At 42.0% G+C, this 23,012-nt stretch overlaps 1 protein-coding gene across 1 annotated transcript in view; it reads right to left on the reverse strand.

The window, feature by feature from the left end:
- LOC133983077 (atrial natriuretic peptide receptor 1-like) overlaps window positions 1–23,012 on the reverse strand; it is a 90,632-nt gene that overhangs the window by 1,241 nt on the left and 66,379 nt on the right. Inside the window, exons 8-21 of the mRNA XM_062422029.1 lie at window positions 18,997–19,081; window positions 17,945–18,062; window positions 17,650–17,724; window positions 15,757–15,834; window positions 14,632–14,736; window positions 14,291–14,362; window positions 14,020–14,182; window positions 12,781–12,936; window positions 7,037–7,205; window positions 6,147–6,293; window positions 3,721–3,844; window positions 3,360–3,428; window positions 1,583–1,757; window positions 299–397 (exon numbers count right to left, since the gene is read on the reverse strand). Coding sequence (XP_062278013.1) covers window positions 299–397; window positions 1,583–1,757; window positions 3,360–3,428; window positions 3,721–3,844; window positions 6,147–6,293; window positions 7,037–7,205; window positions 12,781–12,936; window positions 14,020–14,182; window positions 14,291–14,362; window positions 14,632–14,736; window positions 15,757–15,834; window positions 17,650–17,724; window positions 17,945–18,062; window positions 18,997–19,081 — 1,635 coding nt within the window. The remainder of the gene's footprint in view (window positions 1–298; window positions 398–1,582; window positions 1,758–3,359; window positions 3,429–3,720; window positions 3,845–6,146; window positions 6,294–7,036; window positions 7,206–12,780; window positions 12,937–14,019; window positions 14,183–14,290; window positions 14,363–14,631; window positions 14,737–15,756; window positions 15,835–17,649; window positions 17,725–17,944; window positions 18,063–18,996; window positions 19,082–23,012) is intronic.

The raw sequence follows: 23,012 nt of genomic DNA on the forward strand, positions 1-23,012 counted from the left end.
GCGAGGACACACACACACACATGCACACACACACACACACACACACACACACACACACACACACACACACAGAGGTATGTTACACTTTATTTGTTCCTGCAGCTGTTAATTAGACAGTTTTCTGGCCTGTTAGTCAACCTGTAACATAAGTATATTAATCGTCGTCATGCTGGGCTGGAAAATATCTTTTTGTCCATAACATGTCTGTGTTTTAAAGTTTCTGCTTTTATGAGATGTTTAATAAAGTTTAATGAAGTTTAATGAGGTTTATTGCAGTTTATGAAGTTGCTGTTCTGACCTTCTCCAGTCGACTCCATTCGTGACGACGTGTTGACTGTGTCACCAAACAGACAGTAACGTGGCATCTTCAGACCGACCACGCCTGCACACACTGGGCCTACACACACACACACACACACACACACACACACACACACACACACACACACACACACACACACACACACACACACACACACACACACACACACACACAAAATAACACATGCAAGCAGGATGTTAATGATAAAACATCCTGATGAAAATAAGTTGGTAATTCAGTGCTGGATTTATAGTTTGATGGTCGATTTCGTCTGTGACAGTTTACAACAGGTTTTTTTTGGGTGTGCAAAATATTAGTAGAGTTAAAGTAACAATCTCAAAGATCTGTTTGGTTCTCTTTGGTGACACCACATGGTGAAAAGTGGTAACTGCAGGTTTGTCCTCCACACGAGGAGAGGCATTAAAACTATGGTTGTTATCATACTTAACAGAAATTAATGTTCTTTTAATTCCACAGCTGTAGCCTGTGAAGAGCCGATTTATTCTTCACAAACACAAATGGTTGAATAGAAATGATGTTGATGATTCCTGGATTCAAAACACAGTTCACAATTGTCCAAGTCTATCTTAAATCATCAGTCAGGTTTTCCTCTCTGTAATCATTCCTCCTGTTCATACTGACTATTAAAACCTTCTAATGTGCTTTCAATGTAAAGTGATGGAGGACTAAATCCGTCATTTAAAAGTAAATGATCAGCTTCTATTGAGCTTCATCAGTCTGAGTTATTATATCAATGATATCTGACATGTTTACTGAGGGAGGAAGTACATGGAGGAGGAGTAGTAGTAGTAGTACTTTATGTAGTAGTAGTAGTAGTAGTAGTAGTAGCATTAGTAGTATTTACAGTCTTTTTAGCATCAGATTCCCTCTTAGTGTTTCCCTGTTGAGCTGTGGTGGAAGTATAGTAACAAAAAGACTTTGGTACTAAAAACACTGTAACGTTGAAACATAGAAGATGAAGATTTGTCTCATTCAGACGACTGAAGCTTCATATTAGCTTCAGATCAACTTTTAAATCCATGTTTCCACAGAAGGAGGACTGTGGGTTTAGTCCTCCATCACTTCCATTGTAAACATTATGAAGGGATCTTCTAATGGTCAGTATGAACAGGAGTTCTGACTCCTATAAGGCAAACTTGTGAACTCATCGTTTATATGAATTAAATAAAGTAATCATATACAGTAGGTCCCTGACACTGACTGTATGTACACTGTGAGTCAGTCAGATAAATGTCTCACCGCTGTGTATTCCTATCCTCAGTTTCAGCTGCTCTTCGGGTCGGTGGCGGATCTTGAAGGTCCGGACGGCGTCCAGCAGAGCGAGGGACATGCGAGCAATCTCTCGGCCGTGCAGCTTCCCGTTCCTCACCGGCAGCCCGGAAACCACCATGTAGGCGTCACCGATGGTCTCCACCTGGGGGCGCCACAGGAGCATGGACAGCAGGTTAGTGTCAAGATCTAAACCTCTTAACCCTCCTGTTGTCCTCGAGTCAAGGAAGGAAGGGAGGGAGGAAGAAGGAGGGAAGGATGGAAAGGAGGAAGAAGGAAGGAAGGAGGGAGGGAGGAAAGGAAAGGAGGAAGGGCAGGAAGGAAGGAAGGATGGAGGAAAGAAGGAAAGAATGTAGGAGGGAGGGAGGAAAGAAGGAAGGAAGGAAGGAGGGAGAAAGGTAAAGAGGAAGGAAGAAAGGAAGGAAGGAAAGAAGGAAGGGAGGAAGGACAGAGGAAAGAAGGAAAGGGAGGAAGGTAGGGGGGAGTAAAGAAAGAGAGAAGGAAGGAGGGAGGAAGGAAGGAAAGGAAAGAAGGAAGTCGGGAAGGAAAGAAGGAGGGAGGAAGGACGGACAGAAGGAAGGGAGGAAAGAGAGAGGAAGGAAAGAAAGAGAGAAGGAAGGGAGGAAAGAAGGAACAGTCAAAACAGACGGGGTCAATTTGACCCGGGAGGACGACACGAAGGTTAAAGTGAAGTTTAAGGTGTTTTTTAAAACTCAGAAACATGTTTAATATGTTCAGTCTGTTTCCATTTATCAGATTTCTATTCATGGGTTTTGCTCTACTGTTATTTTGTTTAATTTTTTTAAATATTCATAATTTTTCATCTACGCTTTTACTCAAAGTGATGCAAGATTTTAGATTATAATTTTAAAATATGGTTAATTTGCTATTTTCTTCATTATAGTTAACTTTACTAATATTCTCGTTACTGTCTGTATGAAGGAGGTTCTGCAGCTAATCAGACTCATTTATTCCAATTAGATTGTGTGTTTTTTTCTTATTGTCCTGAAAAGTTGATATTTCAGAGATCCATTGTTTTTCTGCCTTTGCATTGAACAGCAGGAACCTAGATCAATAACGTTCAATTAGTTCAATTAATGAATCTCATTTAATCTTAACGATGTTTTTGTCTTTGAAGCATAAAATAACAGAATTTGTCTCCTCCCCTGTTTGTCTGTGTTTCTATTGGCAGAGGCAGGGCTCAGTGGTGGAGGTTTGGCACACCTGAAAGTCATCTCAATCAACAGCAGCAGCATAAACACCTGGTTCACCCTTCCATCCCCTGCCAGATAGTTCCGCTACTCGTGTGGTAACGCTGGGCCGAACCTCTAGTGTGTTCTTGTGTCGTTTGCTTGGTGAAGATTATTGCTTTTGTAACTGCTCTCTCCTGTTCCCTACACAGTTTTTGCCTTCCCCGCCTGCTGGTGCCCTGCCTCTGTCCCCTGGATCCCTCTCCCCGTGCACTGCCTTCCCTTCGTGGACCTTACCTCACCAACCTTCCCTGGAACCCTAACCCCAGACCCAGCCACTGCTCCCTCACTGCCCCACTCACCCTGTCATTAAAACCCTGCTTTTGAGTTACCTCCTGTGTGTTCGCTCGTCTCTGGTCTGCTCTGGGGTCCTATTATTTCTGGTCATGACAGAATTAGTTTGCTGAACAAACGTTTGAGTCCAGAAGCTCCGCTGGAAGCCTCGCAGGACTCTTCTGCTCATTTGCTCCTGAACTGAACACTTTCTGTTAATTCACCTTGTAAACATCAAAGTTGTCGATGATGGCGTCGAAACAGGTGTACAGGTCGTTCAGCAGTGTCACCACCTGCAGGGTCACAACGACAGGACGAAGAGGAGGACAGACACATTAAACACAGGACGGCAAATATCAGTGATATTGATAATATGTTACTTTTGCCATGTATCTGTATTTTTCTGTATCATCATCATCATCATGGATCATGCATAACATTGGGCTGTTGTTGATGTGTGATTGATGCATGATGGTTTTTCATCACTTATTCACTCATTTCTCTGAACACTCTAAACTGTCCAAAAACTTTACATGATTTTAGTTGATGAAATGAAATAGTTGATGAGCTGAAACCAACTCTCACCTCCATGGGCGTGCTCTCTGCTGATATGGCCGTGAATCCCACGATGTCGCTGAAGTAGATGGTGACCGAGTCAAAAGCTTCAGCCTGAACCGTCTCACCTCGTTTCAGCTGCTCGGCAACCGAGCTGAGAGCGGGGCGAGAGAGAGAGAGAGACACTGAGAGAGAGAGACACTGAGAGAGAGAGAGACTTAGAGAGAAGGAGACACTGAGAGAGAGAGAGAGAGAGAGAGAGAGAGAGAGAGAGAGAGAGAGAGACACTGAGAGAGAGACACTGAGAGAGAGAGACACTTAGAGAGAGGGAGACACACTGAGAGAGAGAGACAGACACTGAGAGAGAGAGAGAGAGAGAGAGAGAGAGAGAGAGACACTGAGAGAGAGACACTGGAGTACTGACTGTGGTAGTATTTGTAGTACTATAGTACTGACTGTAGTAGTATTTGTAGTACTGCAGTACTGACTTTAGTAGTATTTGTAGTACTGCAGTACTGACTTTAGTAGTATTTGTAGTACTGTAGTACTGACTGTAGTAGTATTTGTAGTACTATAGTACTGACTGTGGTAGTATTTGTAGTACTATAGTACTGACTGTAGTAGTATTTGTAGTACTGTAGTACTGACTGTAGTAGTATTTGTAGTACTATAGTACTGACTGTGGTAGTATTTGTAGTACTGTAGTACTGACTGTAGTAGTATTTGTAGTACTATAATACTGACTGTAGTAGTATTTGTAGTACTATAGTACTGACTGTAGTAGTATTTGTAGTACTGTAGTACTGACTGTGGTAGTATGTGTAGTACTGTAGTACTGACTGTGGTAGTATTTGTAGTACTGTAGTACTGACTGTAGTAGTATTTGTAGTACTATAATACTGACTGTAGTAGTATTTGTAGTACTATAGTACTGACTGTAGTAGTATTTGTAGTACTATAGTACTGACTGTGGTAGTATGTGTAGTACTGTAGTACTATAGTACTGACTGTAGTAGTATTTGTAGTACTATAGTACTGACTGTAGTAGTATTTGTAGTACTGTAGTACTGACTGTAGTAGTATTTGTAGTACTATAATACTGACTGTGGTAGTATGTGTAATACTGTAGTACTGACTGTGGTAGTATTTGTAGTACTGTAGTACTATAGTACTGACTGTGGTAGTATTTGTAGTACTGTAGTACTGACTGTGGTAGTATTTGTAGTACTGTAGTACTATAGTACTGACTGTGGTAGTATTTGTAGTACTGTAGTACTGACTGTAGTAGTATTTGTAGTACTATAATACTGACTGTGGTAGTATGTGTAGTACTGTAGTACTGACTGTGGTAGTATTTGTAGTACTGTAGTACTATAGTACTGACTGTGGTAGTATTTGTAGTACTGTAGTACTGACTGTGGTAGTATTTGTAGTACTGTAGTACTATAGTACTGACTGTGGTAGTATTTGTAGTACTATAGTACTGACTGTAGTAGTATTTGTAGTACTGTAGTACTGACTGTAGTAGTATTTGTAGTACTATAGTACTGACTGTGGTAGTATTTGTAGTACTGTAGTACTGACTGTAGTAGTATTTGTAGTACTATAATACTGACTGTAGTAGTATTTGTAGTACTATAGTACTGACTGTAGTAGTATTTGTAGTACTGTAGTACTGACTGTGGTAGTATGTGTAGTACTGTAGTACTGACTGTGGTAGTATTTGTAGTACTGTAGTACTGACTGTAGTAGTATTTGTAGTACTATAATACTGACTGTAGTAGTATTTGTAGTACTATAGTACTGACTGTAGTAGTATTTGTAGTACTATAGTACTGACTGTGGTAGTATGTGTAGTACTGTAGTACTATAGTACTGACTGTAGTAGTATTTGTAGTACTATAGTACTGACTGTAGTAGTATTTGTAGTACTGTAGTACTGACTGTAGTAGTATTTGTAGTACTATAATACTGACTGTGGTAGTATGTGTAATACTGTAGTACTGACTGTGGTAGTATTTGTAGTACTGTAGTACTATAGTACTGACTGTGGTAGTATTTGTAGTACTGTAGTACTGACTGTGGTAGTATTTGTAGTACTGTAGTACTATAGTACTGACTGTGGTAGTATTTGTAGTACTGTAGTACTGACTGTAGTAGTATTTGTAGTACTATAATACTGACTGTGGTAGTATGTGTAATACTGTAGTACTGACTGTGGTAGTATGTGTAGTACTGTAGTACTGACTGTGGTAGTATTTGTAGTACTGTAGTACTATAGTACTGACTGTGGTAGTATTTGTAGTACTGTAGTACTGACTGTGGTAGTATTTGTAGTACTGTAGTACTATAGTACTGACTGTGGTAGTATTTGTAGTACTATAGTACTGACTGTAGTAGTATTTGTAGTACTGTAGTACTGACTGTAGTAGTATTTGTAGTACTATAGTACTGACTGTGGTAGTATTTGGTAGAGCAGAGCTTCAGCCTTGCGTTTCTCTTCATGATAAGCTTGAGTTCGTTCCTCCACCAGCTCCTCCAGGTTGTTGGCGTACTGCTCCATACGAGACAGCAGGTTGTCCAGGATGTTGGTCCTCGACTCCCTGAACACACACACACACACACACACACACACACACACACACACACACACACACACACACACACACACACACACACACACACACACACACACACACACACACACACATATTTGAGGTGTGCTACTGAATACACAATAATGAACACTGATAAATGTTCAAGTTTTTTAATCGATTCTTTGAGTCGTAGTGATGAAGATGGAGTGTGTTTTCAGTGGTGGAAAGTAAATAGGTACTTTCTACATCTCAGAGGGAAATATTGTACTTTCTACTCCACTACATATATTTGACAGCTTTAGTTACTTTTCAGATGCAGATTTGACACAATGGATAATATAACAAGCTTTATAAATACAACACATTGTTAAAGATGAAACCAGTGGTTTCCAACCTTTTTGTTTTCTTGACATCTTACAAAAATTGAGTAAATGTTGCACCAGAGTCAAACAAAGCATCGTCCTCTGTTCCATCCAGAGGAAAAACAACGTACTTAGTGAATCTTTTATTCTTCAGATCTGTGCTCATACTGTGTGTCTCTGCTATAGTTCAATAAGAGCTGCTCATATCCAACCTCTCTGCATTTTACTCCTGTATAGGACACATCTGTATAAGACGCACCTTTACTTTTAAATTAAAATAAATCACGTTTAAGGTGCGTCTTATACATCGTTTTTTACGGTACTTTTCCTGCAGTAGGGCTCCAGCTTCAGACACTCTCTTCTTCTTCTTGTTTTTGAAGGACTTACTTGTTCTGTTTGCGCAGCAGCAGACAGATGTGGTTGAACTCGGGTCTCTCTGTCGGCTCCTCGGCCCAGCAGCGCTGCATCAGCTGACCCAGTTCAGGACTGTGACTCTGCGTGTCGGTGGTCGGCCTCAGGCAGGGCCACTCGCCCAGAATCACCCGGTCCACGATTTCTGCGGAGAGGAGAGGGTCCGCTCAGGTTTCAGAGGAGAGTCATGACACTAAATGTTTAGAGACCTGATTGTTTAGTATGAGAGGATTAAGTTTGGTCTCCTACAGATTATGATAATTTGATCTATGTTGCATTATGTTGTATTTACTAACTCAGCATCTCAGGGTTGAATGAGCTCAGGTTTTCAGTTAATACTTCATAAGAATAATGGTCATAATGTGACTTTTGAGTCCACATGATAACCAATGGTCGTACAGTCAATGGGAGAGATCGTCACCTGAAATAAGCGACTAAAAATAGAAGAAGGCAGAGGAAGAAACAGCCAATCTGCATTGAGGAGGAGAAACGTTTTCTATTGGATGAAGATGCCAAAAGATGCTGAAAAGAAAGATCTCACTTATCAACTCCTCTGAAATAACAAATGAGGACAGAAATAACAAACAGGTTACCTTGTGAAATGCACAAAGACAGACTCAATAACTCTTAAGAGACTTTGACTATGCTTGAGAATAAAACTACAGCCATGTCTCATCTCAGTCTGCATCAAACAAACTGATTGTTGCTTCGACTAACAGCATCTGAAACCTGCTTTCTGTCCAGTATTTTTAAACTTTCTGCAACAAACTGACTTCACGCAGTAATTGGCCGGGTGTGTGGAGGTGTGACAGTTAGCAGAGTTTGAACTTCTCTCAGGTCTAACAGGAGGAGCAGACAGCATGCAGATATACCAGGCGGGGAGTTCTGGTCCTCTGAAATGAGTAACTTAAAGCTGCATTCTATCAAAAGGCCACCAGGGGGCGACTGCTTTGGTGTCAAAAGGACTTCCGTCTCTATACAAGTCAATGGAGAATTCACCAACTTCTCACTTGATTTCTAACCTCAGTAAACGTTTTCAAAATGTGTTTATGGTCTCAATCGCTAGTTTAAAGCCTTCTTCAAAGCAGTATGATGTTCATTTGGGACATTTTGGCCTCCCTGATTTTATATGTGACGATAAAGCAGGGTATGCATTAGGGCGTGGCTACGTGGTGATTGACAGGTTGATTGGTTCACAGGTTCAGGAGGGCGCCTCATGCTCCTCCTGATGCCCATATAAGTAGAATCCCTGTTTTTATTTTTCCCAGCATGCACCTGAAATTTTCAAGATGGCGCTGCTCAGATCCGATACTATTGGTTTCTGAGCAGCAGTCCACAAACCAATGGGTGGCGTTGCAGATGTTACGTCCATTTCTTATATACAGTCTATGAGATATACAGACGGAGGATTAAGGGCCTGTCAGGTCGGGTCTACACCTATTTCTGTCTGACAGGAACTTGCATGTTTGCCAAGTTTCATAATAATAATCTTTATTTATAAAGCGCTTTTCACTGATTTTACAAAACAGGAAATTAAAACCAGGAGGTCATACAAGGCAACATAATTAAAAACAAGCAAATCATAAAACAATCACATTAAGACATTAAGGCTACAGTTCAAACTCCATTAAATCATAAAGACTCAAGCAATCAGAGGACTCGATCAAATAAATGGCAGTGTCACCTGCAAAAGTGCAATCAGTAGGATTCATAAAATCTGAGAACTGGTCCTCCAGATAGTTAATGAAATCAAATCAAATGTTGAAAAGCTCCTGAAAAGTGTGTTAACTTTTTAATTCATGAACATATTTCTGTCCAGATAATTTTACTTTTTCCTGCAGCAATAAAACTCTAATTTCTCAACTCTAAATAAGTAGAGCTGAGTAGAGCTTGTGAAAATCATGTTTTCTCTAAAGAGATACTTTCATTTTATTAAACAGCTGGACAAAAAACAAGAACATATACACCTATAAAAACAGCTTCACCACGGAGTCCGTTCAGTAGCTGCTCCGGAGCTTTCAATCATATCACATGAACTTCTTTGGCAGATGAAGTTCGCTCCGTCGCCACAGAGACGGATTATTATTTTGCTGTTTGGAGGGTCGAGAATAAACTGTCAGTCTTGATATTAATGAGTTTCTTTTTCTCCAAAATTCCTAGAAACACACTTCATCTGTAACTCCCCCCCCCCTCCCTCCCTCCCTCCCTCCCTCATGTCCTCTGTGGTTTTGGAAACAGGAACTTTTCCACGAAGTGACTCTTCACTACAACTGAAATTGGACCCTGATCTGGTTTTAAATAAACGAGTTCTGGTCTGACAGCTCTGAGGCTGTTTTAGTGGTTTTAAAGTTTGCAGTTGGACAGAAACACTGCGGAGAGATCGAAGCTTCGTCCAGCTGGCTGATTGTCTCCATTGGCAACAGGTCGAAGTTTCTTTTTCACCCTATCCATCACACACTCCTCCTCCTCCTCCTCTTCCTAAATCAGGGTCTAAATTGCTGCTTTCATTCATGTCATGCTCCGTCTCTAATTCCTCTCATTCAGTCTTCGTCACGACTCAAACTAAACTGCTCCAAATGTCTCGATCTGCCACCGACGACTTCACCACGACCGCTTCCTGTTTCCCCCGATCGATGACTAAACACAGATGCGGTTTCCAATCAGATCAATGACACGTACGACACGAGTCAACAGCAAATTACCACTTTCTAATTAACTCTTAGATACTTGTTTATATTCTGACTCTATATTTAGTGAAAACTGCTGAATTATAAATCTATTTTTCATTCATAAAAACCTCATGAGTCATCAGTGGCTAATAAATGTGTGATTAATCCTTAATGAAGCTTTTAGGGAGCAGAGAGTGTTTCCATGTCGTCATTAAATGGTGAATTTTAAAGTTGAGATATTTTTATATATGTATATTTTCTGTCTCACTTTATTGAAAATCATTTAAAGCTACAACAAAGGTGTTCGTGGTGGTTTTAATGCTCTCAATATAAACATTTATCAGTTTTAAGGGTTAATGAGCCGCTGCTATGATCAGGCTGCTTCTCTGAGGACAGACAGACAGACGGACGGAGGAGTTAAATCAGCACAATGAGTCCTGATGAAGCCCGAAGCTGCTGGAACACGATCCTTTATTTAACCTGATCTGACTTCTCGCTTGTTTTCTGACTCTAAATCTCCTCAAACTGTTTTTCTGTCTGCACCATTACCCTGAAGAGCAGCAGAGTCACTGTTTAAACATGAAGAAAACAAGAACATATGATGATCTATTCTATTTATTTACACGTGTATTAGAATTGCATACATTTAATGACTAAACTCAACTCAACTGAACTAAAGATACTGTTTATTATGGAGCTTTTCCACTACACAGTTCCAGCACGACTCGACTCGACTAGGTTTTTTTTGCGTCTCCATCAGGGATAGTACCTGGTACCTGGTACTTTTTTAGTACCTGCTCTGTCGAGGTTCCAAGCGAGCCGAGCCGATACTAACTGTGACGTCAACAGACTGCCGGCCACTGATTGGTCAGAGAGTCACTGGAAGAGTCATGAGCCGTCCCACACAAGAATCAAACCCGGCATTTTTAAATACCAACAACAGCGTTACAGCGATACGTTTCTCTTCTCTTGCTCTGTGTGAGACAGAAAGCCTCATACAGCAGCAAGTACATCATCGCCTCCATGTCCTCCATTGTTTATGTGTTTGTGTCGCGTATAAAACGAAGTCACGGCAGCGTTGCTATGACGACCCCGCTCACGTTGAGTAGGTACTTTTTTGTAATGGAAAAGGTTCCCGGTACCGAGTCGAGGCGAGCCGAGTAGTGCTAGAACTGTATGGTGGAAAAGCGCCATTAGAGTCATACTGTGTTAGTCTGTCATATAAGCTCCAAACTAAACTAAACTAAACTAAAGATAGTGTTTATTAGAGTCGTACTCTAGTCGTCTGCTCTACTAAAGCTCCAAACTAAACTTTCCCTCCAGAAGACGTCGCTCTGAATCTGACTCCTCAGATCTTGACCTCGGCTTAAAGCCCAAAACCAAACTGGAAAAAGGAAAAACTGGAAAATCTCAACTTTCCAGGAATATTTCGGACTCTGTGGTTTTGGCCCTCTTACTTCCTTTTTTTTTATATCTACGTTTTCACATCTGAGAAAGTGTTCAGTGGAACAAATCTGTTATCAGCATGTTGCGTCTGCTCAGACTAAATCTTTCTAAACAGTATTTTTATTTTTCACTTCGTGTCGTCCTCCCAGGTCACATTGACCCCGTCTGTTTTGACTGTTCCTTCTTTCCTTCCTTCCTTCCTTCCTTCTGTCTGTCTTTCCTTCCTCCCTCCTTCTCTCTTTCTTTCCTTCCTTCCTTCCTTCCTTTCCTTCCTCCCTTCCTTCTTTCCTCCCTCCCTCCTTCTTTCCTCCCTCCTCCCTTCCTCTTTTCCTTTCTCCCTCCCTCCTTCCTTCCTTCTTTTCCTTCCTCCCTTCCTTCTTTCCTTTCCTCCCTCCCTTCCTTCCCTCATTTCCTTCCTTCCTTCCTTCCTCCCTCCCTCCCTCCTTTCCTTCTTCCTCCCTTCCTTCATTCTTCCTTCCTTCCTCCCTTCTTCCTCCTTCCTTCCCTCCTTTCATTCCTTCTTCCTTCCTCCCTTCCTTCCTTCCTCCATCCCTCCCTCCTTTCCTTCCTTCTTCCTCCCTTCCTTCCTTGACTCGAGGACAACAGGAGGGTTGATATAATATGTTGACTGCTGTTAAATTGAACTCCAGACTGACAGAGTTTAAATTGTTTCTGTTGTGACTTCAGTAAAGGAATGAAGAAACAGATAGGAAGAGATTAGTTTCTCTAATGAAGTCTGTCTGTTCCTCTCTGGATAAACATGAATCCTGCTGAAAAAACAGCAACGGTTTTTCGATGTCTTCCATTAAGAGGAAACAGACTCTGTAAGAAGGGAATGGAAACACTAGGGGCTCCATCTTGCGGTCGGTGCACAGTGGATGGAAGGCGTGGCTCATGTGTCTTTGTTAGTTTCCCCCGGCGCAGTTCTCATTTTCTCGCCCTGCGCCCACGTTGTCTAAATAACAGATGCACCAGTCTGTGCGCCTATATGTGTCTCGTGTTGGTCTCATAATGAGGTTGGTTCAGGGGGGGAGTTCCGGTCCTCTGAAATGAGGCCAACGCGGAAGTAACTTAAAACTGCATTCTATCAAAAGGCCACCAGGGGGCGACCGTTTTGGTGTCAAAAAGACTTCCGTCTCTATACAAGTCAATGGAGAATTCACCAACTTCTCACTTGATTTCTAACCTCAGTAAACGTTTTCAAAATGTGTTTATGGTCTCAATCGTTAGTTTAAAGCCTTCTTCAATGCAGTATGATGTTCATTTGGGACATTTTGGCCTCCCTGATTTTATATGTGACGATAAAGCAGGGTATGCATTAGGGCGTGGCTACGTCGTGATTGACAGGTTGATTGGTTCACAGGTTCAGGAGGGCGCCTCATGCTCCTCCTGATGCCCATATAAGTAGAATCCCTGTTTTTATTTTTCCCAGCATGCACCTGAAATTTTCAAGATGGCGCTGCTCAGATCCGATACTATTGGCCTCCGAGCAGCAGTCCACAAACCAATGGGTGACGTCACGGATGTTACGTCCATTTCTAATATGCAGTCTATGGTTTTTACACATGCAGACCTTCAGTAAACCGGACCCTTAGTGTTTCTCACCTTTAGGACTGAGCGGCTCTCCCTCCAGGTAGAAGGCTCCTCGGCGCAGCGCCACCTCCTGGAGGATGATGCCGAAGCTGTACACGTCTCCTTTCTGAGTTCCCTGAGGAAGAGGAGACTCCATCCTGAGCACCTCCGGAGCCATCCACAACCTCTCTGCAGGGCGGAGGAGAGGAAACATGGAGATGAAGATGAAGATGAAGATGAAGAGTCTCACTGGGAAATATATTCTTGTGCTCTTGTGTATTTATATTTCATGTCTTATTTAATGTAGTTAATATATTCTAATATTATAACACATTGCCACATTCGGTGTATCATGGATAGGGTTGCAAAATTACGGAAATTTCTTAAAATGCAAACTTTCCATAGGAATTAACAGGAATATATTTTGGAATATATGGGAATTAAGGGGAATATATGGGAATTAATAGGAAAATATTTCGGAATATATGGGAATTAATGGGAAAATATGGGAATTAAGGGGAATATATGGGAATTAATAGGAAAATATTTCGGAATATATGGGAATTAATGGGAAAACATTTCGGAATATATGGGAATATATTTTGGAATATATGGGAATTAACGGGAATTAATGGAAATAAACAACCACATTTAATGTAAATCCAGTAGAATATTTCCCCTGTTCCTCCATCACATGCAGAAATGATTTATAGAAGGAACTATATTTATTTTACTCAACATTCACGTTTTAGTTGCTCAATGAAAGAATTGATTAAAGTTGTGATCACAAATAAATCTGTCAAAATGTTTGTTTTTTTAAATTGTATTAGTTTGCATGCATGTCTACTTACGACAAAATCAAATGTTTATATTTGTGTTTGTATACAGGTGATACAGTTTGTATAAATTACCCCAAATTGCCAGTTAATTCCCATGGAAAGTTTCTAAAATTCCCCAGTTTAACTTCCCATGGAAAGGTTTCCGGAAATTTACTCATGGAGGAGGCTCAGCTGAATATCATCATGCAATAGCTGCACTGTCTGAACATTTAAATTATGTTTTCATTCAGTTGCACCAATTTTTCAAGATTTGTGAACTTTTTTATTCATTCTTTGATCAGATAGTTTCTGTTCCTGTATTTCACCAGGAAAAGATCTGGTTCATTTGCTTATGTTTAGACTAGTTCTACATGATCATATATATGTTAAATATAAATATAAATGTTAAAATCTTGCAGGGGTTGTTGTGATGGAGGCTGAAGCTGTGACTCACGAGCGAAGTAGGCGTGAGCGTCTTTGCCCGAGTCGCTGTCAGACCGAAAGCTGCTCAGACCGTAGTCTGTGATCTTCAGGACGAAGCGGTTGTCCACAACACAGTTTGACGACTTGAGTTTCCCGTGAGAGAAGATGACGCTGTTGTGGAGGAAGACCATGCCCTACACAGAGAGGAAGAGGAAGAGGAAGAGGAAAAGGAAGAGGAAGCTGGAGAGACGCTGAAGCACCACTGCATTAAATATCTGAGCTGATTATAAAAAGAAATGAACCTTCACGATGTCGTTGATGAGAGAATATTTAAACATCCAGTCCAGAGTGATGCTGTCGTTCTCCAAAATGTCCTGAAGACACAAAGTAAAGACTGTCAATGAGAGAGAGAGAGAGAGACAGAGAGAGAGAGAGAGAGAGAGAGGGAGAGAGATTGAGAGAGAGAGAGGGAGAGAGATTGAGAGAGAGAGAGAGAGAGAGAGAGAGTGAGAGACAGAGAGAGAGAGAGAGAGAGATGGAAAGAGAGAGTGAGTGACAGAGTGAGTGAGTGAGGGAGAGAGAGAGAGAGAGAGAGAGAGAGAGAGAGACAGAGAGAGAGAGAGAGAGAGACAGGTGTGTGTACCTGCAGACTTCCTCTTGGACAGTACTCTGTGATGATGCAGATGTTCGGAGGATCGATGCAGGAACCGATGAATCTGGTCAGATGTTCGTTCTGAACGTCTCTCATCTGCACAAACGGAGACATTTTAATATATTAACTGTTTCTGTCCACATGGTTTTATGCACATTTTCAACCTTAAGAAGATCTAACAGACTACAGTGTTACAGTATCGATTCATCCTCTGAGGAACATGGAGGAACTTAACTAAGCAGACCAACATTATTTATTATTGTTCTTTCAGCCCAGACGCTTTGTTCTGAATCACTGACTGCAGGTTAAATGAGTCCAACTAAAGGGTTTTAATTGCCAGTTTGGCATTTAGGAGCTGTGACCTTTCTGCATGAAATATTACACACATCAATCATCTCTGATTTAATATTTCAGATACTAGACTGTGTGAAGGAATCCTGGAAACTCATCTTTTTATTTGTGTCCATGTGGTTTAGTTTAAATTTAAAGGGTTAAAATGTGAAAATAAACGTATGAATAACTTGCACACATTCTTTTTTTGTGGACCCAGCATCGAATTCCTGCTTTTAATCCATTTAGAGAGAATATATTAGAGGATTATGGCAAAAATGTCTAAGTGGTGTAACCATAAAAACTTTGTACCAAATAATTCAACTTGCTTAAAAACAGTAAATAGTCAATAAAACACCATATCAACTAGTTTGGCATGATCTTACATTATAACTTTATATTAAATAAAGGTAATGGAATACAATGGTTCTAAATATTACATTTACTCTGGTAACCATGGAGACCAGGAAACATTTACATTTTTTAAATGAAGTCATTATTAGTATAAGTCCACTTAAATACACTGTAGGTGATAAAATATGTAATATTTATCATTATTTTGTGGTTACACCATTTGACATTTTCAGGAGCATTCAGTCTTACTTTTGGTAAAAAATGGTGCAAATGTCATTTCAAATGATATAAAACCAACAAAAATACTAAATGTACATTTTAACAAACCTGATCACTAAGCCATATTATATCAGATCATGTGGCTTCAATCTTTCCTCTTCTTCTTTATATTTGATCTTAATTTTACTCTGAAATAAAAACCTTCACACTCACATGTTTGAGTTCAAACAGGACCATCCTGTTCAGCTCGATGCGTTTCCTGTTGGAGTATTTAATGGCCACGATGTTTCCCTGGAAGAACACAGACGAAGATTAATCAGCCGTCAATCATCCTCATCCTCATTCTCATCCTCATTCTCATTCTCATCCTCATCTTCATCCTCAACCTCATCTTCATCCTCATCCTCATCCTCATCTTCATCCTCATCTTCATCCTGATCTTAGTCTCAGCTGGAAATCCTGAAGAAGTGAACTGACTTTCATGAGCTAAAGCCTAAACTGGTGCATCTTCCTTCCTTCCTTCCTGTCCTTCCTTCCGTCCTTCCTTCCTTCCTTCCTTCCTTCCTTCCTTCCTTCCTTCCTTCTCTCCAGTCCTTCTTGCCTTCCTCTTTTCCTTTCTCCCTCCTTCTCTCTTTCTTTCCTTCTTTCCTCCCCCTACCTTCCTTCCTTCCTTCCTTCTCTCCAGTCCTTCCTTCCTTCCTTCTTCCTTCCCTCCTTCTTTCCTTCCTTCCTTCCTTCCTTCCTTCCTTCCTCCCTCCCTCCTTTCCTTCCTTCCTTCCTTTCCTACCTCCCTTCCTCCCTCCTTTCCTTCCTTCTTCCTCCCTTCATCCCTCCTTTCCTTCCTTCTTCCTCCCTTCCTTCCTTCTTCTTCCTTCCTCCCTTTCTTCCTCCCTTCCTTCCTTCTTCTTTCCTTCCCTCCCTTCCTTCCTCCCTCCTTTCCTCCCTTCTCCCTCCCTTCCTTCCTTGACACGAGGACAACAGGAGTGTTATTGATGATAATTATTATAAATAATCCTGTCATCCTGTTTTTCATCCTGTGAGTTTGATATGAATCTATTTCCTGTCTGTCCTCTGCTGCTCTTTCTGTGTTTTTGGGGAGTTTGCAGAGGATGTTACTGCCGGACAGATTGTGCAGATTTGTCCCTTGAGGCACATTTCTGATTTGTGATATTAAAGTATACAAATAAAAACTACTTCTAGGACAGCTAGGTTTAATCTTTGTTAATGCATTGTATTTAATAAGCTCATCATATTATTTTAATGTAACAAGTCACCTTCTTAACATTAAGAAGACTTGATGTTTAGTTGCAGCTCTACAATATTTACCTCTGAAATGAAGTAAATGTAAAGTAGCATTAAGCTTTGTGTCGTCTGTTTTGACGGTTCCTTCTTTCCTCCCTTTCTTCCTTCTATCCTTCCTTCCTTCCTTCCCTTCCTTCTGTCCTTCTTTCCTCCCTCCCTCCTTCTCTCCTTAACTCCTTCCTTTCCTTCCTCCACCCCCCTTTCTTCCTTCCTTCTGTCTTTACTTCCTCCTTCTCTCTTTGTTTTCTTCCCCTCTCTTCCTCCCTTCCTTCTTTCCTTCCTCCATAGCCCTTTATTCCTTCCTTCTATCCTTCCTTCTTTCCTCCCTCCTTCTCTCTTTCTTTCCTTCATCTCTCTTTCCTCCCTTCCTTCTTTCCTTACTCCATAGCCCTTTCTTCCTTCCTTCCCTCTTTCCTTCCTCCCTCCCTCCTTCTTTCCTTCCCTCCTTCCTTCCATCCTTCCTTCTTCCTCCTTTCCTTCCTTGACTCGAGGACAACAGGAGGGTTAAAAGGAAATACTGACATACTTCTAAATCATACTTACAGTGCAGTACTATCAGAGGAGAGACCAGGCTGTGTTTGAGATGAAATGGTCTCTAATTCTATCTGCAGCGCTCCTCTTTGTGTCTGACTCATTATCAACACTAATGAACACACACACACACACACACACACACACACACACACACACACACACACACACACACACACACACACACACACGCACACACACACACACACACACACACACACACACACACACACACACACACACACACACACACACACACACACACACACTCACTTTGTAGTATCCAGTCTTTGCAAAAACTTGCAGGTTTCCGTCTCCAGTCATCAGGGAGCCGTAGTTAGAGCCTCTCTGCAGAGAAAACACAGGATGATAGAGTGTGTGTGTGTGTGTGTGTGTGTGTGTGTGTGTGTGTGTGTGTGTGTGTGTGTATGTGTGTGTGTGTGTGTGTGTGTGTGTGTGTGTATGTGTGTGTGTGTGTGTGTGTGTGTGTGTGTGTGTGTGTGTGTGTGTGTGCGTGTGTGTGTGTGTGTGTGTATGTGTGTGTGTGTGTGTGTGTGTGTGTGCTGACCAGTGACAGAGTGATCCTGCTGCCACTACGCAGCACTTTGGCCACGTTACTCATGTTGATGTCGTCCCAGTTAATCCTCCACAGCTGAGCCACCAGCTCCTTCTCCAGCTTCATCCTCCTGCAGGAGACACCAACATTAACTGTGACGTTATCCTTCCTGTCGTCCTCCCGGGTCAAATTGACCCCGTCTGTTTTGACTGTTCCTTCTTTCCTCCCTTCCTTCCTTCATTCCATCTGTCCTTCCTCCCTCCCTCCTTCTATCCTTCTTCCCTCCCTCCTTCTATCCTTCTTTCCTTCCTCCATCCCCCTTTCTTCCATCCTTCTGTCCTTCCTTCCTCCCTCCCTCCCTCCTTCTTTACGTCCCTCCTACCTTCCTTCCTTCTTTCCTCCCTCCCTCCTTGTCTTTCTTTCCTCGCCATTACCTTCCTTCTTTCCTTTGTCCTTCTTTCCTTCCTTCCTCCCTTCTTCTATTCCTTTCTCCCTCACTCTCTACTTCCTCCTTTCCTCCCTTCCTTCCTTCCTTCCTTCCCTCCTTTCCTTCCTTCTTCCTGCCTTCCTTCCTCCCTCCTTTCCTTCCTTTCCTTCCTCCTTTCCTTCCTTCTTCCTTCCTCCTTTCCTTCCTTCCTTCTTCTGCCTTCCTTCCTCCCTCCCTTCCTTCCTTCTTCTGCCTTCCTTCCTCCTTTCCTTCCTTCCTCCCTTCCTTCCTTCCTTCTTTCCTTCCTTCTTCCTCCCTTCCTTCCTTGACTTGAGGACAACAGGAGGGTTAAACATATTATATAAAGCAGATTCTGCCTCTTTAAGTTGGTGAGAAACGTTTCTACTCTGTATGACAATAATCAATAACATCCATCCTTCCATCTTTCCTTCCTTCCTTCAATCCACCCATCTTTCCTTCTTTCCTTGACTCGAGGACAACAGGAGGGTTAATCTCCTTTTAAAACTACACATCAGTGTGTTATAAACCATTTATTAACTGTGTTTAAACTGCTTATAAAAGGTAAATATAGGAACTTATACACTGGATTTTACCGCTGGGCAGCAGCAGCTCTCACCTGTAGACGAAGATGGTGATGGTGAGCGTCATGGTGAAGATGAAGAAGAGCACAATGGAGACCATCTGGTGGATGGTGATGGTTTCTGACAGAAAGAGACAGAAGATGTTTAATAGCGTCTGTTTCCTGTCACTGAGTCTCAGCTGTGGAGGAAGAGTCACGTTAACGTTCAGACTGGAACCAGGACGACTGTGTGAGGAAGAGTCACGTTAACGTTCAGACTGGAACCAGGACGACTGTGTGAGGAAGAGTCACGTTAACGTTCAGACTGGAACCAGGACGACTGTGTGAGGAAGAGTCACGTTAACTTTCAGACTGAAACCAGGACGACTGTGTGAGGAAGAGTCACGTTAACGTTCAGACTGGAACCAGGACGACTGTGTGAGGAAGAGTCACGTTAACGTTCAGACTGGAACCAGGACGACTGTGTGAGGAAGAGTCACGTTAACGTTCAGACTGAAACCAGGACGACTGTGTGAGGAAGAGTCACGTTAACGTTCAGACTGGAACCAGGACGACTGTGTGAGGAAGAGTCACGTTAACGTTCAGACTGGAACCAGGACGACTGTGTGAGGAAGAGTCACGTTAACGTTCAGACTGGAACCAGGACGACTGTGTGAGGAAGAGTCACGTTAACGTTCAGACTTGAACCAGGACGACTGTGTGAGGAAGAGTCACGTTAACGTTCAGACTTGAACCAGGACGACTGTGTGAGGAAGAGTCACGTTAACGTTCAGACTGGAACCAGGACGACTGTGTGAGGAAGAGTCACGTTAACGTTCAGACTGGAACCAGGACGACTGTGGAGGAAGAGTCACGTTAACGTTCAGACTGGAACCAGGACGACTGTGTGAGGAAACTGTGACAGAGCCCCGATGGTAAAATGGAGATATCAGATATCAGTCATATATCATGTAGTACAGGGATGTCAAACATGCGGCCCGTGGGCCAGAACCGGCCCGCCGGGGGGTCCAATCCAGCCCATTTTCCCTCCTGTCTTCTTTTCCTTCCTCACTTTCTTACTTTCTTCCATCTCTCTTTCCTGTCTTCTTTTCCTTTCTTTGGTTCGTCTGTCCTTCCTTCCATCTTTCCTTTCTTCCTTCTTTCCTTTCTGTCTTCTTTTCCTTTGTTCATTTCCTCCGTCCTTCCTCCTTATTTCTTTCCTTCCTTCCTTCAGTTTGTCTGTCCTTCCTCCCTTCTTTCTTTCCTTCCTTCCTTCTTTCCTCCTTGTCTTCTTTTCCTTTGTTCATTTCTTCCGTCCTTCCTTCCTTCCTCCCTCCCTTCCTTCCTTCCTTCCTTCCTTCCTTCCTTCCTTCCTTCCTTCCTTCCTCCCTCCCTCCCTTCCTTCCTTCCTTCCTTCCTCCTTGTTTCTTTCCTTCCTTCAGTTTTTCTGTCCTTCCTTCCTTCCTTCCTTCCTTCCTTCCTTCCTTCCTTCCTTCCTTCCTTCTTGTCTTATTTTCCTTTCTTCCTTTTTTCCTTCCTTCCTTCCATTTAGCTAACAGCTTATTTGAGGATTTTCAGTCTGGATTCAGAGCTCATCATAGTACAGAAACTGCACTGGTAAAAGTTACAAATGACCTCCTAACTTCATCAGACAATGGACTTCTCTCTGTCCTCGTCCTGTTAGATCTTAGTGCTGCCTTCGATACTATTGATCATCAAATCCTGTTAAAGAGACTTGAACATTTAATTGGTATTAAAGGAACAGCATTAAACTGGTTTAAATCCTATCTGTCAGATAGATTTCAGTTTGTAAATGTCAATGATAAATCCTCTATGCAAACAAAAGTAAAACACGGTGTTCCTCAGGGTTCAGTGCTTGGACCAATACTATTCTCCTTATATATGCTTCCTTTAGGAAATATTATTCGGAAACACTCAATAAATTTTCATTGTTATGCAGATGATACTCAATTATATCTATCAATAAAGCCTAATGAAATCAACCAGTTAACTAAACTACAAACATGCATCAAGGACATAAAGGCCTGGATGACCTGTAACTTCCTGCTGTTAAACTCAGAAAAAACTGAAGTTATTGTGCTTGGCCCTAAACACCTTAGAAACACATTATCTAATGATATAACTACTCTGGATGGCATTACTTTGGCCTCCAGTACTACTGTAAGGAACCTAGGAGTTATATTTGACCAGGATCTGTCCTTTAATTCCCACATAAAACAAATTTCAAGGTCTGCCTATTTTCATCTGCGTAACATTTCAAAAATCAGACATATTCTGTCTCAAAATGATGCTGAAAAACTAATCCATGCATTTGTTACTTCTAGGCTGGATTATTGTAATTCATTATTATCAGGCTGCCCTAACAAGTCTCTAAAGACTCTCCAACTGGTCCAGAATGCAGCTGCACGCGTTCTGACAAAAACTAGAAAGAGAGATCACATTACTCCTATTTTAGCTTCACTGCATTGGCTTCCCATAAAATCAAGAATAGAATTTAAAATCCTTCTCCTCACTTTTAAAGCTCTTACTGGTCAGGCTCCATCATACCTTAAAGAGCTCATAGTACCTTATGTACCTACCAGAACACTGCGCTCCCAGAACGCAGGCCTACTTGTGGTACCTAGTATCTCTAAAAGTAGAATGGGAGGCAGAGCCTTCAGTTATCAGGCTCCTCTCCTGTGGAACCATCTCCCAGATTCGGTCCGGAGGGCAGACACCCTCTCTACTTTTAAGAGTAGGCTTAAAACTTTCCTTTTTGATAGAGCTTATAGTTAGCAAGCTCCTAGTTTATGCTGCTATAGGCTTAGACTGCCGGGGGACTCCTACCTCCATGATGCACTGAGCTCCTCTCTCCTCCTCTCTCTCTCTCTCTATCCATCCATCTATATCCAATAACATTCATGTACTATTAATGCATTCAGTAACCTACACTTCTTCCCCGGAGTTGTCTGTGCTTTCTCATCTCACAGGCAATCTGGGCCTGTAGACGTCCGGATGACAGATTCCAGTCCCGGACCTTCTAGCTTCAATGTTTATTTTCTATGTGCTTCTCTCTCTCTCCTATTCTTGCTCTCTCTCCCCTCTACCCCAACCGGTCGAGGCAGATGGCCGCCCACTTTGAGCCTGGTTCTGCCTGAGGTTTCTTCCTGTTAAAAGGGAGTTTTTTCTTGCCATTGTCGCTAAATGCTTGCTCATGTGGGAATGTTGGGTCTCTTTATAAATTAAAACTTGAAGAGTACGGTTTAGAACCTGCTCTATGTGTAAAGTGCCTTGAGATAACTTTGTTGTGATTTGGCGCTATACAAATAAAGATTGAGATTGAGATTGATACCTGTTGTTCCTTCCTTCCATCTGTCCTTCCTTCTTTCCCTTCTTCCATCTGTCCTTCCTGTCTTCTTTTCCTATGTTCATTTCTTCCGTCCTTCCTGCCTTCCTTCCTTCCTTCCTTCCTTCCTTCCTTCCTTCCTTCCTCCCTCCCTCCCTCCCTTCCTTCCAACCTTCCTTCCTTCCTTCCATCCATCTTTTTAATGGTCCGGCCCACATGAGATCAACTTGGGCTTTATGTGGCCCTTGGTTGAAAATGAGTTTGACCCTCCTGATGTAGTAGAAGTTCTGTAATAGAAGTTTCTCTGAAGAAAAGAACAGACGACGGAGTGATGAATCTTTCTCTTTTACTCAGTACGCGCCAGCATGGAGAAGGACACACAGTCGTTCTGCCTAGCAACAACCAGGATGACAAAGTAATAAAGGACAGAAACCCTTTCAAAGACTTCTGATCTCCTGTGCAGACCCCTTACTCGGTCAACAGATGGTCAGTTTTGCTTTTGATGTCTTATCTGATTTAACAAAACGCCTGAGGCTTAAATGTCAGTAATATATCAGATGTCAGATTGTGATGTGATTGTGTGGAGCATCGTTGAGCTTCAGTGTGAATAGAAACAGTTTTAGCTGCATTCACTGGCTTCCTGTAACGGTCCGAACTGACTTTAAGGTCTTCCTCCTTAGATACAAAGCCTTTAATGGACTAGGACCAAGATACGTGGTTAACTCCA

This window comes from Scomber scombrus, chromosome 7, assembly GCF_963691925.1.
Source record: "Scomber scombrus chromosome 7, fScoSco1.1, whole genome shotgun sequence".
In the NCBI taxonomy this organism is placed as follows: Eukaryota; Metazoa; Chordata; class Actinopteri; order Scombriformes; family Scombridae; genus Scomber; species Scomber scombrus.